The sequence below is a fragment of the Lissotriton helveticus genome, chromosome 3_1, assembly GCF_964261635.1.
Source record: "Lissotriton helveticus chromosome 3_1, aLisHel1.1, whole genome shotgun sequence".
NCBI lineage: Eukaryota > Metazoa > Chordata > Amphibia > Caudata > Salamandridae > Lissotriton > Lissotriton helveticus.
In genome coordinates, this window is record NC_136061.1 from 802,461,958 (window position 1) to 802,481,529 (window position 19,572).

At 40.9% G+C, this 19,572-nt stretch overlaps 1 protein-coding gene across 1 annotated transcript in view; it reads left to right on the plus strand.

Moving 5' to 3' along the window:
* Window positions 1-19,572, plus strand: part of LOC144822970 (uncharacterized) — a 334,437-nt gene that overhangs the window by 133,314 nt on the left and 181,551 nt on the right. Inside the window, exons 5-6 of the mRNA XM_078681057.1 lie at window positions 2,757-3,191; window positions 12,470-12,838. Coding sequence (XP_078537183.1) covers window positions 2,757-3,191; window positions 12,470-12,838 — 804 coding nt within the window. The remainder of the gene's footprint in view (window positions 1-2,756; window positions 3,192-12,469; window positions 12,839-19,572) is intronic.

Sequence of the window (19,572 nt, forward strand, 5' to 3'; positions counted from 1 at the left end):
TGACTCCATTGACTATCATTTGCACATTGTGGCTCTTGGTGTCTCTTTCTACTTTCTAATTTTTACAATTCATTTCTCCGGTTCCCTCTATTGGGTATTTGTCCTTTTGGCATCATTTTGTTTATTACATTTTACTCTATTATTCTGAATTAGGTTTTATATTTGTATTGTTTTGCTTTTCAACCTTATTGCTGTTGTAGTACTGCATACATTTCCTCTAAATTAAGCCTGTCTACTCTGTGCCATAGCTACTAAGGGGTTGAGATCATGTTTATTTAGTGACTTTTGCGTTCACGCTGACAAGGATTGTAATTATTACTTGAGGTGAGTACTTAAACCCCTCAGCTAATACCCCAATTTGTTACATGTGTCTGTTATGAGAATTACATATTCCAACAGATAGACAGAACTACAGTGGGTCCCAAGTTCGCTCCCTGTTATGAATTGCTCTTTATTTGATGGTATAAGTGGGAGCGAGCTTATGAGAGTAGAACTACAATAATTTGAAGGGCATTATTTATTTTGGCTGTGCTTCATTACTGTTGTATTGGTAATTTGGAAGTGATGTTGGCAGAACTTACTAAAATGTCATGACTTATTAAATCAGAATGAGTTGAATGTAGCGTTTACATTAGAGCATAGTAATCCCAGAATTTCTTTTCTGGATTGTAAGGTGTACATTTTAGAAAGTAAAATGCAGAGAAGACTATATAAGGAAAATACCTCAGTTATTAGTGTATTGCAAGCTACACCAGCCCACCCAAAACATCAGATCAACATCATTTCCTATGGGAATTGTTAAGGGCTAAGACTAGGTACCTCTACTTTTTAATATAACAACGAAGCAATGAAAATATAGCAACAGCTCCTAAAGAGAGGATATATTAAAAATATTGTTAAAGTGATAACAAGAGCAGAATCGGCAAATAGACTAGCTCTGGATTATAATCAGAAAAAGCCCAAGTTGAAACATCTTGTCGGTAGTATCAAAGTTAATTTGTATCGCCAGCTGTAATGCTTACTCTAGAATTCATGAGATGGGTTTGAAACACTGCCACTTGCTGATTCGTGGTAAGCATCTTGTTCATCACTTAACTCCTAGATCATCTATAACATTCTGGAGAGGGACAATGGTCAAAACTATTTTATGTCCCAGGATTCCTTAAATAATCCAAAAATATCACCAAAGGTATGACAAGCATGGATTTACATTGTTTCTTCAAATGTGACAGTTGTGTTTATAGTCATTATGTTATTTACAAACAACTTGCATTTTTGGATTCTAAGAATTAAAAACATTATCCTATATGTCAATTGCTATAGTACTTTTTGTATCAACAGTATCACGATTTATGTGGGCCCTACTAATTAACCTGTTACAGAAAGGTGGAAGGAGTATCTCTATGCTTTCAGAAACTCCGATGTAAAATATCCAGTATCACGACATATGCAGGAAACTACTTTTAAAACTAACATACAGAACAGGAGATGTATAGCAGTGAGCATAATCAAAAGAAATTGACCAGGTTGTAACAGAAAGTGACTGCTTAGGGAAACAACGTTCACACTTTTGTAAATGTTTTTTAAAGAGTTACTGTTTTTAAAACAAATGTTTGCATTCTCTAGAGTTACCTATCTAAATGTAGGCTCTATCTGATATACAGTCCATTGACTTATTTATTAATCCACTCAAAGTCAGCAGTGGGGTATTACAGATTTGTGCAAGAATGCTTTCTTGAATGAAAGTGAAATCCCAAATTACATCAGATGAAGGGCATCCATTACCACTTGCAGGATCATGTATCTGGATCTCTGCTTCATGGGCCAGGGAGCAGTCTTCAGTTTAGAGCAGCCTGATTTGTTAAGGGTCAAAGGGCCAGATGTAGGTAGGATTGATTTACCGATTCCTAATTACCGAATTTTACCGATTCGGTAATTAAGAATCGGTAAATCTGAGGGGTGGGTATGTAGGTATTCCAGATGTGCTGGAATACCGAATCGGAGAAAAATCGGTATTTACCGATTCGGTAAATAACGATCGGTAATGCCCATTCATTCCTATGGGCTTTGAAGCCCATAGGAATGAATGGGCATTACCGATTCGGTATTTACCGAATCGGTAAATACCGAATTTCACAAGGGTGCAGGGGGTGTCACTTTGACACCCTCTGGCCCCCTCAAAACAGGCTCGGGTGCCATGTGGCAGGCATACATGCCCCAAGGGCAGGTCTGCCTGTCATATGGCAGAGGTGTGCATGCACACATGTGCATGCACACCGGAATCGGTATTTTACCATCAAATTGGATTTGATGGTAAAATACCGATTCGGTAAGGCTTGTGGGACTCAGAAGAGTCCCACCTACATCTCAAAGTTACCGAATCGGTAAAAAATACCGATTCGGTATTTTACAGAATCGGTAAATTTACCGATTCTGTAAAAATAAGCCCCTACATACCAATTCTTCAATACCGGTCGGTAACGGCCGAAAATACCGATTTTCGGCCGTTACCGACCGACCTACATCTGGCCCAAAGTGTGCAAAATCATTATTCAGGGTAGACTGCAATATTGTCCGGTTTGTATCGATAATTTTTCATGGTTTCCAAAATGTCAGTAGTTCATATTGTATGTGCAATACTTCTATTTTGAAAATTGCTATTAATATGGAGATTTAGACTTTTCACCATTGTAAAGTTTCCTGACACCCTAAATATATGAAGCACATTGTAATACTACTTTGTTTCTCCTCAACAGTGCCACCCAAAGTGTCAGAGATAAAGGCATTAACACAGATTACACATAAAGAAAAGGTAAAATTAAAGGTTGATGTGTCCGGATTTTATCCCCGTGCCATTCAAATCACTTGGAGAATGAAGTGTGGCACAAATGTGACGAAGGAAGTGATCATAAAATTAGACAGAAGGACACCTTACTTGCTTTGGAGGAACACTCCCAACAACACTAATATTGAGACAGGATCAAGTGATGGAGCCGGGGAGGAAACAGAGCAGTGGAAGGTCATGCTTTCCGGATATACAAGGAACAGTGATGGAACATACTCTGTCTCTAGTGAACTTAACTTTGAACCAGACATTGAATGTGATAACAAAGCTGGAATTATCTGTGAAGTTAGCCAGGAATGCTCCACAAATGTAGTTTCTAAACAAATGATTCTAAATGTGGAAGGTGGTAAGTAAAACTCATCTCTGTATGTTATGTGTTTGTTGATGGCTATATACAGAGTGAATTGCAAAAAATTATCAATATGTCTTGTTATGTCACACATTAAACAGAATATGGATCAAGTGTAGACTGAAAAGCATGATTCATAAAACCATTTACTGACTTAAACTTAAGTTTCCAGCTGAAACCTGCTCAATTTAAGACAGTTAGGTACCCACCAAAATCTACCTAACAGGTGTAAATGCATTTACTACTGTGTAATTATGTACTTCAGGTGAACGCATGCATAAAACTACTCCGTAGTGAATGCCATTCAATAGTGGGATGTGGGCAGATCTTGGCATGGATTTTAGTGATGGCTGCTATTTATTGGGGGTTGCGGGTGGGCGGGGGTATGGGGAGGGTTGTAAATGGAAAAAAAAACATTTACCTTTAGGCCGGCGACCTGACTGCCCTAGCCAATCACAATGCTGCAATGCAGTGCTATGATTGGTCTGAGTGGTACAAAAAGGGGGTGGTGAGGTACGGAGCATCTGAACCAATGAAACACTCGCACCCAGTCAACAGATCTGGGTTTAATCCATCACCGTTCTTTAGCCCACTCTGCCACCCCAGATCAGACATGGCCATATGCAAATCAGTCTGACCCTGTGCTTCATGGGAACAGTCCAGCCCGAACTGCCAAGCCATGCCTTCCCTGGACCGGAAACAAGCTGATGATGATGATTGGTCTGAGAGCAGTGGATCGGCGCTCAGGCAGGGAATGGGAGCCTGGGGCATGTTCTGCACCCAGGCTGTAATACAGCCTGGTTGCAGAACTTGCACAGTGCGCATGACAGTTTGGCCAGCCAAAGTGGGCCAGTCAAAGCGTCATTCCGCACCATGGAGTGGGCAGACCACTTCTCTGCAGCAATGCTCTGGCAGTTCAGCCCCGCCCACACCAGGAAAGGAAAGCTAGAATGATAATAAAGCTATTTATTATCATTTTAGTTCTCTTTAACTACTGCTCGCAGAGCAGTAGGGTTACACTCTTCTGCCTTAGCGAAGGAGCCGCCAATTATAGTTTCCCTTAAACGTTTATGAATGCCATTAAATGTGTGAGTTTGTTGGCATTCACAAGCTTCCCTTCCTGTCCCTGTAAATGTAATTTTCTCTAGCAAAGGGCAAGAGTCAAATCTACATCCATGCAGGCAATGGATATAGAACGCCTCCAAACTTCACGGAGTGTGGAGGAAGATGTTTCTCCATGGAAACAATTCTTTTCCATGTAGAGAACAAGCAAATAATGAAAAAAGTGCAACTGCATGGTAGAGCATTTCCACAAAACTGCATTTTGCTGTGTGAACACTTCTGCACTGGGGAAATGGAAAATTCCAAACATGTCACTTGAACTTCCCAATAGTAAGCATTGAAACCTGCCACAGGTGCAGCTTTTCAAGCATACTGTTGCCAATGTTTGTGAATTATTTAAAGACTAAAATTTGCTTTGTAGGAGTTCTTTTAGAAGTACGAATTTGATACTTTTTGTGTATCAGGCCATTTGTTAAGTGTCTGTGTCCAGGCTCTAGACGCACGCTTTACTAAAATTCAAATGGGAGTGCTGAAAGATGGATAATTTGGGGAGTTCATTAATAAAGATTATGATAGTTTTGATTATAAAGGTTAGAGCTACATTATACCCTGTCATCACTCTAGTTCCACATATCACAGTGGCAATGTCCTTTGATGTAATTCTTTCTTTTTAATGTTTAATAAGCTTTATTGATATATAATTCATCATACAACATTGGGCAAATATCAGAACAATATACAAGAACAATTACATTATATGGAATAAAATGCCATGAAACATAGTATAAAGCTGTTTACAAATTTTTTGGATTAATGTGGAAAACAGAAATAGGGTGAGGGAGGGGAAAAGGAGAGCAGAAAAAAGATATGCTCTACAACTGGGGATTAAATAACAATAAAATATATATCAGAACAAATGGAATGTAGGTTGATATGTGTAAATAGAATTACAATAATAAATATTTTAAAAAGAAAAGAATAAAAAAGGCGAAGAAGTTAAACAGAAAATCATGGAGGCTGGACATTTTCAGAACAATAACGGGATAGCTGAACAATGTAGATTTTATTCAAATAAACAGTTAGTTGTAACCAAAATAGATCTCTATTTCTCTGTGGATTATGACAGGATGTGAAAGCGGTATCCAGTCTATGGTAGTGGCATAGAGTGTTCCACCAGGATTTGACTGAGAGTTTGTTTAAGCATTTGCTATTAAGTGTAATCTGTTGAAAGGCTAAGGCTAACATGAGGTCGAAAAGTCCCCACTCATGAGATAGTAACCCAAGTGACTCTGATAGACTGCCTATAAAGAGGATGGTGTTTGATAAGGGAGTATGGAGATTAAAAATCGTTGAGACCCTAGACCAAATTTGTGACCAAAATGAGGTCACGTGAGGACAAGAAAAAAGGAGGTTATATAAATCAGCTAATGGATGGTCACAGGACCAGCAAGCTTTGTTATCAGAGTGTGTAAAAGTAGCAATGGAGATAGGAGTAGAAAACAATCTATGGTACAGAAAAAAATATAGATTGAGTGGTGGATGCAGATCTGGCGATTTTTAATGATCTGATCCAGATCTTGTTCCAAAATTCAGTGCTCAATTCACAACCCAGATCCGCTTCCCATACAAGTTCAACCTTTTGGCTCGTTCTGGATCAGCAGAGTTGAAGAATTTATGGATAAGAGAAGCCTTTGGAAGTAACAATAACATTTTGATAAGTGGATCTTGCATAGACAGGGAGTCTTCAGGGGGAAGAGAATAGACAATTTCTAAAATGGTTTCCATCAGTAACAAACATTTGTTAAGAAACGAACGAGGACATTGAAAAGTGGTTTGAAACTAAGGAAAGGAACAGGGAGAAATACCATCAAAGATATCTTGAATCCAGATGATACCCTTAGATCTCCAAGAGCGCCAAAATAAGGGTCTGTTGTTAATGGTGAGAAGGTGATTGTGCCAAAGAGGAGAACGTAAAAATTTATTTCTGTAGATTAACTTGGGTTGACAATGAAGTCTTAGTAGTGTGTTTAAATAGCAGAAGAGATGTGAGGCTCGTTTTGGCAGTAAAAGCAAGGGTCTCTGAGAAAGAGAAAGGGGAGAAAAGGCTATATTTAATATTGACCCATAAGGGAGTAAGAGAGGAGCACATCTGTATGAAGCCAACAAGAAGCCTGCTTGAGACAAAATGCTTTATGATATACTCTAAAGTTTGGGGAATGTACACCTCTAATAGATTTAACTTAGGAATTTAGAAAGAAGGGAAAGTAGCTTTTTGAAATAAAGACTAGGAATATTAATAGGGAGCATTGAAAGAACATATAACACTATAGGGGTGACCATCATTTTAATAGAATCAAGACGTCCCCACCAGGAAAGAAAAAGAGGGTTCCAGGAGGAAAGTAGTTTGAAAACCCTATCCAGGATTTCTTTCATATTTATTGTGATCAAGTCCGGAATGGAATTGGTAAACCATACACTGAGGTATTTAATTTCTGAAGTATTCCATCGAAATCCCATTCGATCAAAATTATGTTTAGAGCAATATTTGGTAAAGGGAAGAATATCTGTTTTTTCAGAATTCATTTTGTAACCTGATACAGCCAATTTTTATTACATTTCTAGTAATGAAGGGGGAGAGAAGATTCCGGATTGGATATAAAAAGTAAGATATTATCTGCATATGCAGAAAGCTTCAAGTATAGGTCTCCATATAGAAACCCAGAAATGGAAGTGTTATGGCGAATGTGAGACAAAAAGGGATCCAGAGATAAGATAAAAAGAAGAGGAGATAAGAGGCAACCCTGTCGAACGCCATGGAAGGGCAAAACGTTTTGAAAGAAGACCATTGACAATAGTAGAGGCAGTATGTGTGGTATAGAGTAATGAAACCAATTAAATGAATTTAGGCCCAACACCCTGCCAGCGAGGTGATTTATATAAAAAAGACCAATCAACCCTATCAAAAGCATTTTCTGTATCAATAGATTTTGCAGCTAAGGGATAGGGTAAAGTGGATGCTTTAATTAGAACATAAAAGAATAGCCAGGAATTATCGGATGTTAGTCTGCCCTTGACAAAGCCACACTGTTCTGGACCATTTAAATGAGGTAAGAGCGATTCAAGTTGCAATGCTAATATTCTAGCGAAAATGTTATAATCTACATTTATCAAAGAAATTGGCCTTTGATGTAATTCTGACAAAATAAGTCTTTGCTCATGAGAATTGTCTAGGTTACATGTGACCGTCTTGCCATTTATGATTTCTTTCCCTCCCTATTCTTTTCACTTCTACTTAACTTGCGTTGGTCAAACGTTTCTTTTTCAATTTTCACCATATGGCTAATACTTTGGGCTCACAGTGTTATGCCTATTTATCTCACATAGTTCTGTCTCCTTCTCTGTGTTTTCATTGGTAGTTTCTCATATGTAGACCTTACTTGCATTTCAGTTCATTAATGCAGCATTGTATATTTAATGCTTTAAGGCTACAGGAGGTTTTTTTCAGAATGTGAGTGCTTTCTTTACCTAATAATATTAAGTCAAAGCTTTCATTGAGTGTTTTTTTTTATGTATAGTTGTAATTACAGATTCCACCACTCTCGACTCCCCCTCAGACATCACTCTCAGAAACTTTTTACACAAATTATTGCCACTCTGATAGGTGGCTCCATCAGAATGTGTGGCAGCTTCATCCTGCCTCCAGATGTGACAGCTCAGAACCTCGTGTAGATACTACTCCTGCACGCTGGTTTCACTTCTAATTTTGCGCGCTCTGGGACACCGACTCGGAACTCCACTCTGGAGATTTTTTATGGTTATTCACTGACTTCCAAAACTTTATTTTTAGTGATAGGGTGCTAAGGATATGTTTCCCCCAAAGACTACAAGCTTCAATTCTTGTGGCATCTGCAGGAAGTAGATATCAATTATGGACCCACATGACCTTGGGATCCAAAACATGAGTCGGAGTCATGCAACAGATGCTCACTGATACATCCAAAGGTCTTCCAGGACTGGGAGGCAAAGTTGCACGCTGACGAACTGAAGAAACATGGACAGTCGGTCTCTGTCTCGCAACCCAAGTCCCATTTCCGGTCTTTGTCTTTGGGTAAATCCAAAGCAAAGTCAAAAAGATAATTCTTGACACAGATACATGAAGTCCAGATGGAGCCCTCTCCCTGTCACCCCCACTACATGGAGAGTTCACCCAGGCAAGCTTTTGAAAACCCGACTTTGTGCCAGTTGTATGATCCAACACCATAGCAGATCTGGAGCTGATATATCCAGAGTTTCCTGGTATTTGACTTACTTCACCACAAGTAGAAGCCTTCAAGGAGGCAATAGTGCAGCTTTTCTGGATGAATCAAGTTCCCCCTAAAGCCCTCTCGGGCCCCAAGGTCCCTCAGATGCCACCAATCTAACTTACAGTGGAAGGGTTTGACCTGGCGTTGACTTACCCCTCTAGGCCTCTGCCTGTCCCCGTGCCAACCTACACCTCCACTCCGTTGCTAAAGCTATGCCAGTTGTGACTGGTCCAGTGCTTCCCCTGGCTGCAGAGGCACCTGTTACAGATGCAACCCAAATGCTGATCTTAGATCTGGATTAGAGCTCCGCTAGATATCGACCGATGCCTAATTATCAAATTACTAAGGCACTGCCAGAGACGCTGCTAAGAATAGGATTGACAAACAGGGAAAGGTTGCTGTCTACATGGACAAGGGAATTCAGGGGGATAAGTTTTACAAAGTTATAATCCTGCCTACCTTTGAATTTTTGTTGCCCCAACCTTTTCCTGGTGTCTTGTTGAGGCTGTCCTCGCACCACTTTTACTCGTTATATCTTGTTGTTTTAGTTCAAGCGCTATATACAGCGTTGTGTTAGTCTGTCTAGCTAGTTTTACATTTCTTTGTTTAAGTTTCACCCCTTTTCTTATAGCTAGTTATATTTTCTGTGTAGCTTTTTCGTTGGGGAGCCTCCACACGGGGCAAGAGTAGTAGAACTCCTGTTTATCTTTTAAGTTGGACCTTCTCTGTTTCATTCATGTTCACACTGCTAGTGCCATACAGTTTCTTATCAACTCCTTACGCTCTACACTTGTTTAGTTAGCTGCTTCAGGCCATAGCAGCCTATAAAAGAGAAACAACTGTACGTCTGTTCAGCAAGTGTGCCAAAGGAAAGCCCATCGGCACCTCATTGGTTTCTTGCGCCTGTTCTCCTCATTGGTGCTTGATTTATTCTCCTAGGATTTCATTGGACTACTTCATAGCAATCTAGTAGACAAGGTAAGCTTCCGTCCGGGCACTCTCCAAACCTACAAGTAACTTGGCTTCTCATACAATGAGGACAAGTGATAAGCCATTCATTAATGTAGACAACCCTCTCTCACCTCATGTTCAACAAGCATTGGCATAGCCAATAGGTCTTGCTTTTCTGACTTTTGTAAGTGTTTAGCCAGAGCTATTGGTTTTGGCAATGTGTTTAAGCTATGTTGTGGAGCAGCAGTGAGTGTTACCATCCAATTAAAGAGTGATCAGTTAATGGACCTGAAAAGGATGAACAGTTGAGTTTACACAAACTGAATTGAATTTGTATTAAGTACAGAAAATGCATTAAAAAGCTGGACTACAGAACCTGAGGAAAACGTTGAAAGGCCGAATTCGCACCACTGCCTGCACGTTATACATACTTCATTGAAGTAGGGGCTCAACCTACCTACTATGCAGCCAACTGTTCGACTGTCAAAAGGCTAATGTCTTTGGAGACACCTATGTCTATTTCTGTGTTTTTAGCCAGTGGTAAATTTCACTCTGAGATTTGGACTTTCTCTTTTAAAATTGGAAAAAGTGTTAACAAATGCTGGCTTTTAAAGAGCTGTTCAGCTAATGGGTCAGGAGTTGCAGGAAATGACCAACGTGGCCTCGGTCATTTAGCAGCTATGTAAGTACTATAGAGTTGCTAGCTCTGTGCATTTTTACAAAACAGTATACTTTCTAGCCGTCTGCTTTTCGGTTATAAATCCTTTGTTTTCTAAAATGAGTTCATCCAATTAGCTTAATTAAAGTATTTCCCAGAAAGCATTAAGATGTCAAGGGAAAGTTCAACTCGGAAACCATATGCCAAGATGGAACAAGGTGAAATGTTAAAGTACTTTACAGAGGATAAACATTCCTGCTCCTTAGTTGAAATTTGCTTTATATTGCCAAGAAAGTGCTTGTTCAATTTTTAAAACGAAAGGCTATACAAGAAAACAAAAAGCAGATGTGGTAAAATAGTTACTGCATCTGACTTTGAATCTTGGGTGCCAGAGTCCTGTTTCTGTAGGTGGTTTAACATTGTGGCATTTATAGCAATTAACTGTAGATCACCTTGTTGATAACGTATGCAAATGCTGTTGCCTCTGTGATTACTATCTTTTAGATTCCCTAATTTAATAATGGCTGCCAAATTATGCATACGGGTGGCTGCTAAGCCTGTGGGTTGAGGTAATGAAAGGATACATGTAATGCAATCAAAACACAGTGAGACTGAAATACTCCTTGGGCAGGAAAAACACAAACCTAGAGAGAAAGCCATAACATAAATAATAGGGAAGAGAGATAAACAAGAAAGCCATCACATCAAGGAAGGGATGAACATAAATCCCAATGTAAGTCTGTCTTCATAGGCTGAAGCGGTCTGTAGCAAAAATCTAAAAAGCCTGCAGCGAGACGTAGAGATTTTAAAACCCCCTGCAGCCTCTGTCCCTTCTTTGACAGCTCCAACGTCCACAGATATCAATTACTTTGGGGCCACCCAATTACTTGATCAATCCGGAAGAGAGAAAGGGTTTCAATTTAGGGAACACTCCCAGTCCCCTTGGGATAAATCACTAAACAACAGAGGGAGTATGCCCCACAGCACAAAAAGTGATGTAGAGAGAGACACAAGGAAAGAAAGAAAAATTACACACAGTTGTACGATAAGTGCTTGCGGATAATAATTATTAGCTCCACTTTTGCTAGCATGCTCGCATATAGTTGAGAACACTTGACACCCACAGAAAATTTATCTAGTGGGTATGACATATTGCTTAGGGGTGAAGTTGCACTCCTTCATTCATTTATAGTAGGGAAGGTTCACAGCACAGGATTTCTCTTACAGGCATGGTATATGTGCACAAATCGATCACACACACGCTGAATGCCAGAATTTTGAGACACGAACGAGAGAAGAATCTGGGCACATTGCATTTCATGAAACAATCAAAAATGTTTGTTTGTGTTTTATCTTTCCAGGTTCAATACCCCTTTCACACAAAGCTGAAAGGCAAACATCCCACAAGTAACTCAGAGAAGGGTGCACCTAGTGCATGCACACCCATCGGGTTTCACCACAAGGTCCTGAAGAAAGCCTGGCAGTGAAACTAGTAGGCTGAAACATGTAGACCGTGAATTTTCTTTTTTTCACCTTTATACTCCGATGCCCTAGGCCAATTTGACCTTTATAGGCATCCTACACTGTTTTTAAACTTTGTCTTATTGTTCCATATTAAAGTCAAGGGAACAATAAAGATAATTTTAACTTTCACTAACTCACTCACTTTCACCACGTCCACAACAACTTCCCGCTCCGCTGTAATTCAGGCGTCGTAGCACATCTGAGCGACATTCGGCCATTTGGGTGGGACCCCAATGATGAAGCATGCCCCCCAATAACTGCCATGAAGGAACAGCAGCCATCAAAGAAAAGCTAAAAAACCTCCACAGCACCTACCTTGCCCCTCAGCTCTATCAAATTGCTAATTTGTTCGGTAACTCCTGCCTGTCTGCCTGACTCCTCTCTGCAACTCCACATATACATAAGGTGAGACAGAAGAGTGGGGTAGACATAGGCTATAGTATAATACATTTCAATGTTGATCACAATGAGTCTATACCAATGTTAAATGCCTGGTGGCTTTCCATTGCCTTCAGTGGAACTCTCATCATTGAAATGTTTTAAAAACAGTGTAATGCTTTATATCCCACACCATAAACGGTGGTTTTGGGATATTTGTATACCATTCCCTCAAACCTTGATCTTTGCCCATGGACCAGCTGTGCAGAGAGGCATAGCTGGCAGTCCTGGTGGGAACCTTCCTTTTCATTTCTTAAATTCTTATTTTGCTGCCATTCATTCTTGTTTTGCTGCCATTCTAATCAGTGCCCATTTCCCTCTGTCACTTTTCTTTTCAGTTCCACCAAAGGTTGCTGGGATTATTACACCATCACTCTTGCTTCACAGTACACCTGTCGCTCTAACCTGTCCAATTAATTATTTCACGCCTCGAGATATTACAGTTTCTTGGTACAAAAAAGGCAGAGATGGAAATGAAGAAGATCTAGATCTGCGGCTGTCCTCGAATAAAGGACCTGAATTACGTTCTAAAGGAAAGTATACGCATGAGATAAGTGAACTGGAGTTTAAAGACCACACATGCAGTGTTACCAGTGTGCTGAATTTCAAGGCAGCAATTGGAGATGATGGAGTCACATACATCTGTAGAATAAGTCATTTAACTTTGGAGGAACCACTAGAAGTTAAAGAGACATTGAAAATAAAAGGTAAAATTTTAATTTAAAATGCATGTATTCCTAAATATTGAACCTAGATGTCATTCTAACTCGTTAGCACTTTCAAAAGTTGTTTATGTATTTTATTAATTTCATTTGTTGTATCAAATCTTTTTGAATTTTTCAGGAATATAGCTATGATCACGTTAATAAGCGTACGTAGACCAGACCCATGTAATTACAATATCAGGGAATTCCAAGGAATCTGGCCATATCGCCCACATGGCAGGGAGAGGGATGTGGTACAAAACTGAGCCAAGAGGGAAATGGATTTTCATACGTCACCGTGAGGTAGTTGATGGTGGTAGATAAGGCCATAGTTAGGCCTAGATTGTGTGCAAGATGCACTGGGTGCTAGCATTTGGATACTGAGATCACATGAGGTAGGGGAAGTAATGCTGCCCATAGGATGCTGCCACACAATGGTATTTAGGGCCCAAGAGGATATAGAGAGAATGGCAGAGCTTTCTTGCTTCTTGACAGGTGAACATTTCAGACATATGAGGGGCTTCTTTAATCTTCGGATGTCTGTAGTGGGCCCTGCATGGCACTCAAAAAGTCTCAACATGCGGAGATGTTAAGAATTGAGGCACTAGTATTCTAGTCTGGACTTGTGGTCTATCAATTGTTGCCATGCACAGTTACATTTTCATTCTAAATGTGATAGCTGTGTGTGATCTGTTCCAATGCAAGCTCCTGCCACAGCTTGTGGAGCCAGAATGCCACATGGGGGACTTCCTTTTACTGACAGAAAAGTGCTAAAAGTTGTTTGGCATCTCCCGTGATATGACAGATAACTGTCCTGTTGGATCCTACTAGATCCTTTATGGTTGGTGGTGTTACGTCCAAGATCACTGTGGTCGAATCAGCTGGCATCAAGTATCCCAAGGTTCCCTTAATGTGGCTCAGTATTTCCTTCTAAAATGTCTGAGTTAGTGTGCATGACCACCATATATGGGTGAATGCCTCTTCTTCCATCCCACAATGATGGCATAGTGTTGCGGCTGTAGAAAATATTTTATGAAGGCGGGTTGGAGCAAAAAACAATTGGTTCATAGCAATATAGGCTGATTCGCTCAGGGGGATACTTGCTAAAGTCTTGGATTTCTCGTGCCACAATCTTTCCCAGTCTTTGGGTGATATGTCCTTGTGCAAACCCGTTTCCCAATCGAGTGTATGGGGGCGCGGGTTTGGAGCCTTGTAGGATATGAAACGTGCTGGAAATGTAACCTTTCTTGCCAGAGTATGTGCACATTAGGTTTGTGAAGGGTGCGAGAGATCTGGTAGCTGAAGAGTTGGACGGGTGCAAAGCTCAGTGTCAGAGCTGGCAACATTAAAGTCGGGATTTCTCTGTTTCTCTGGTTTGCACTGATCAAACTATTCTAAGTATTTTCCTGGAAAGAGGGGGGGGAGGGGTCATGCTGTTTCCCTGACATCCAGTCTTGGTGTCCAAAGCCGGGGTAAAGTCAGGATTTCTAGCTATCAGTGTGTTTAGTGTTAAGAAGATTTTCAGGCCTCTCTTAACTCAGTGGCGTAACGAAACTTGAGGGGGCCCCCCTGCAAGTTACATGGAGGGGGCCCCCTATGCTCTGGACCACAGTGCCGGAAGGGGCCACCTGAAGCTCAGGGGACCCCCCTGCACTGTGTGGACTGTGGTTGCTATCATTATGCCACTTACCCATAGAGGATCTGGATCTGTATATTGTATTGTATTGTAATTGCATTTATATAGCGCTTACTACCCCTGATGAGGCTTCAAAGTGCTTTTTTTCCGAGTAGCACGCCACTCAGGAACCCATAAAGGATTAGTGTTGAGTTAGTATAGTAAAATATGAAAGTCATTGGAGTGGTGGATAGGTTAGTCAGTTATTTGGATTTAGAAGGATAGTGAAGGAATAGAAGAGGGAAAATTGTTTGCATTTATATAGCGCGTGTTACCTCTAATCGGGTTAAAAAGTGCTTTTTGTGGCGAGAAGCACGCTACTCCAGAACCCGTAAGGATTAGTGGTGAATTTGTATACTTAAATATGAAAGTAATTTGAGTGGTGGATATTAGTCTGTTTTTTGGATTGAGAAGGATAGTGGAGGGTTAGAAGAGGGAAAAAAGGTTTGCATTTATGTTGCGATTGTTACCCCTAATGGGGTGTTGAAGCAGTTCTTTTTTTTGGCGAGTAGCACGCTACTCCGGAATCCGTTAAAGGATTAGTGTTGAATTAGTTTAGTGAAATATGAAAGTAATTTGGTTGGTGGAAGTTAGCCAGTGTGTGTGTGTGTGTGTGTGTGTGTATATATATATATATATATATATATATATATATATATATATATATATATATTAGCAGAGGGGATAGAAAATATAATATATATATATATATCTCACATGTTACCCCTAATGGGGTGTTGAAGCGTTTTCGGCGATTAGCACGCTATAAGGATTAATGGTTAATTAGTATAGTCAAATATGAAATTTGAGAAGTGGACATGTTTGTCTGTTATTTCGATTGAAAAGGATAGTGGAGGCATAGAAGAGTGAAGGCTTTAGACTTTTTATTTGGGGGGAGATCATAGCAGTACTGGGAAGGTTGAGATGAGTAAAAAGGGATGTGGAGGGGAAGAGTCAGAGTGAAGAGTTTAGATAAGTCTGGTTTTGTATAGTAAAAGAGGTGTCAGGTGGTGCAAGGAGGGGTAGAGTAGGGGAGATCTGATGTGAAACACTGCAAATCAACCCAGCTTCCCCAGCAGAATGGGTATGTAACAGTAGAAGACACATGTTAAAGAAAGGTCCTAAAACAGCAAAAAACGCAAAATGCAGGATGCTTCTTTGAATGCCAACCTATGACCGTACCTAAGAACTTAACAGAATTTCACTTAAGGGTAAAGTTACTAGTTGATTCCCTGTCACAAAGCACACAATGCACCTGTAGTGTATACAGATCATTGTTTTCTACGTCAATTGATGTGATAAAAGAAAACGCTAGGAATTGCTGAAGTTGTTAAATCTAACATTAAAGGTAGAAAACTGCACTCCTGTTGACATGGAGTGACCTTACATAATGTATTGAAGGCCTGAGCCATCTTAAACAAGCAGTATGTGGTGCCTGCTGTAAGAGCACTAGAGGACTTAGCCAGGCTCAGGGGCACAGCTATCATTGGTGGAGCCGGTGCAGTGGAACTAGTGCCCAGGGCCGAGAGGGGCCCAATGCACTGTACAATGGCTGCATTTGACTACTCAACCCATAAGCAGAAGGATGGTTTTCCTTACTTGCATTAGGGCCAAATCCACCCTTGCTACGCACTGACCACCTGTGTCATTTATGCAGCAGCTTGAATGAAATCTCCTGGCAGTTGCTTATCTATTTTCTTAATTGAGTCAGGTCTTGGTATGCAGGACATTCAAAGATCCCAGACTCGGCAGCTGATGAACGCCATGTTTTAACAAGACCCATTAATTACACCCAACTTTTAAAATGAAAGCAAGACAAAAAATTCTGAAGTGTACAACTATTAAGTTTAAAAGCATTTAATTAGAGACGTGTTTTACAAACATAAAACAACTGGCCCTGCAGAGCGTGCTTGTTAGCACCTAATCTTCTGTCTCGTGGGCTATCAGTCTGTGTGCTTATTTCTGGAAACTGACACCATCCATTCATCAACAGAGCCTCTTTAAAAAGTAAATCACTGTCTTCGTCGATGGCACACGCTGAACAGCTAGCCTACATGCAGGAACTCCAAGCAGCCACAGAGCACTGCGGGGTGTTATGCCCCTGTCTTGACTGCAAGTTGATCGCATATTTAGAGGAATGTTTTTGTGGGCGTAGCAATGCCATTGCTCTTCGGTCAGAAATGACGTGGGAGTGAGGCGAGGTCCTATGGTGGGTGGCAGGCTACTGCATGGTCCATGTGAAACTAGTGCTTCTCACTTTTCTATACTACCCATTCCAAAACATATCGAAGGTGGGCTTCCCAGCAGTATTCTAAGAGGTTTGAACAGGCCTTTTGTCTCAGGGAAGCATAAGAAACGTGTTCAATATTAGGGGTTGCTTTCCGTTCCATACGAACAAGCTTATATGAGATTGAGGTTTGGCAGTATCTGACATGGGGATAGGTGTGAGGAGGGACTAAATAGGTAAAGGAGTCTAGGGAGGTTTTGTTTGTTTTTTCAAGATGCTTATTCTGAGTAGACTGGGAAAGGGTGAGGTATTGATAAGTGACAGCAAACATATCATGTGCCACGTTTTCGCACAAAAAAAGGGGAATTACACATGAACTAAGTATATATTGCACCCAATTCTACATATGCCAGAGTTTCCCATGTTTTTTTCTTCAGTAAATTTTAGCAGGCTTCACCTGACGAAATTTCTTTGCGCGGGGAACTGTGTGGATTTTGCATTTACTACACAACTAATTGAGATGCCTTCACAAACCCTTGTTGTAAAGGCTGCCGAGTTTATGCCTACACGTAAAATAAGGACCCAAACATAGTGAACAGCATCATTTTACTCAGCAGATAAGAATAATGTTAGGAGCTCCATTGAAGATCGTGTCAGTAAAGAGTGCCAATACTGGCTGATATAGGACTTCTTTTCCAATTTACCAGTGGCGGCTCCTCCGCTAAGGTGGAGGAGTGTCACGCCACTGCTCCCGGTGGGAAACATACAATGATAATAACTCGCGTCATTATTAGTTTGTTTTCTTCTGCAACTTCAGCTTTCTGGGCATGGCAGGGCTGCTTCAGGAGAGAGGAGCAGGGGAGGAGTGGTTTGCCCATTTTCTAAATGCACATGACTGTTTGGCCAGCCCTCTCCAACCGTCCAAAACAGTCATGCGCACATCCCATATACTCCATGCAGGCTGCATTACAGCCTGCATGGACAACATGCCCAGGCCACCATTCCCTGGCTGAGTGCCGATCCGCAGCGCTCAGACCAATCACAACGCTGCATTGCAGCGTTGTGAATGGCTATTGTGGGCCTGAGAGCCGGGTGCTTCCTTTTACTTCCTGTATCCTGCTGCAGGACCAGAGCAGGAAGAAGAGGACGGAGGAGAGGCGGCGTCCGGCTGGCCGTCAATGGGAAGTGTTTTTTTTTTTCAATTTGTTTGGCACCCCCACCATCTACCCCGCCTCACCATCGAGTCCGGAAGAAGCTGCTACTGCAATTTACAAATGTTTGTATTTCTGTTTCTTGCTTTTGAATTTATAAAATTCCATATTTAAAGCTGGAAAATACTTATGGCTTATAGACTTTATGACTCACGTTTTAGCTCCCTTTAGCATACATGCTGTGTAGAGAAAGGCATTGATTTGTTTTCTACTGCTGGTCGCATGAGACAGTTATTGCACATGCTGGAAATTGTGACACACACTACAATTATATGTCCTGTATTAAAGCTGAGGCACAAGCATAGGGCTGGATTTTTTAAATAATTTTTATTAGCATCCACAGTAGCAACAAATTATTGGAATCACAAGGGAGCGACTTGCAAAAATGATCAAGATACAATAACTTATCACTGAGGAAAACATTTTTATGGGTGAAGACCATCTTAGCCACCCGACTTCAATATATCCAGGGCCAGGCATTCACCATGACCCATCTCATGAGTCTTGAAGTTTGAAAATGATGAGTTTGACGGTCAGTATTATCTTGGTCATGAAACGAAAACTGCAGATTCTCTGTGAGTTTCTACAGTTGAGGTTTCTTGAAAATCTTTTTCCGATAACGCTCTCTGTGGAGAGTCAGCGCGCATATGAAGGTAGGCTATCCTGATTTTGACTAATAGCAAGGAATTTAAAAGAAACCTTAATGTGTAGTCCATTTACCTGCATTAGGTTCTAGGCCTAAAATAAAATTAAGCACAGTACAATCAAATTGTAATTAGGTAGCATTCATCATTATGTTCTACATGTCCTTCTAGAAGCTATCTATTTAAAAAAAATAAATGTTAAGGCCTTTATTTTACCATAGAACTCTTACACAGCATCAGGCCTACAACCCGTGGGGCCGGCCGCGTCATTTTCAGGTATGCGTATATGGTCAGAAATACACAGCCCATACACCAACATCCCGGGGGTACGGCGGCGCCATAGATCAATACGTGTAATCAGTTCTTATTTCTTATACTAGGTGGCAGAGGTCTGTTTTGTATTTTACAACGTAACCAAGTTTAACAAGAAGATACCACATTAGGTCACAGGTCTTAGAAGTGACAGGTGTAATTCCCCCAATCCAATTCACCTTGTTCGAGTGACTAACCTAAAGGAGCAGTGCCTAGACCCACTAGTTTGTCGTCATCATACTCTGTCACAATCGTGCAGGTTAGTGTGGCAATCAGGATTCAGAAATCATGAGTCATCCCGCCCACCCTCCTTTCCCCTTCTCATCTTACCCTTGATAAAGCCCTGGTTCCTTCCACTTCCCTTCCCTATCTTGGTCCTACGTCTTCTTCCCCCTCTTCATCTGATGTCAATGTGTCATCCTCCTCTAGTGGTTCCCATATGTCTCCCCTGTACACGTTCCAGTGAGTCCACAACTTATTCCACTTTCGTGGGCATGCTCTGGTGGTGTATACTGTCCTCTCTATTATCATGACCCTGTCCATATTTGTGCACCAATGTGACAGTGTGGGGGTATCTACCGCTCCCCATTTTTGTGCTATATCGCGTTTTGCTATTATCATGCCTATCGTGGCCCATTGCTGATCGTACCTGGAAAGATCGTTGAGTC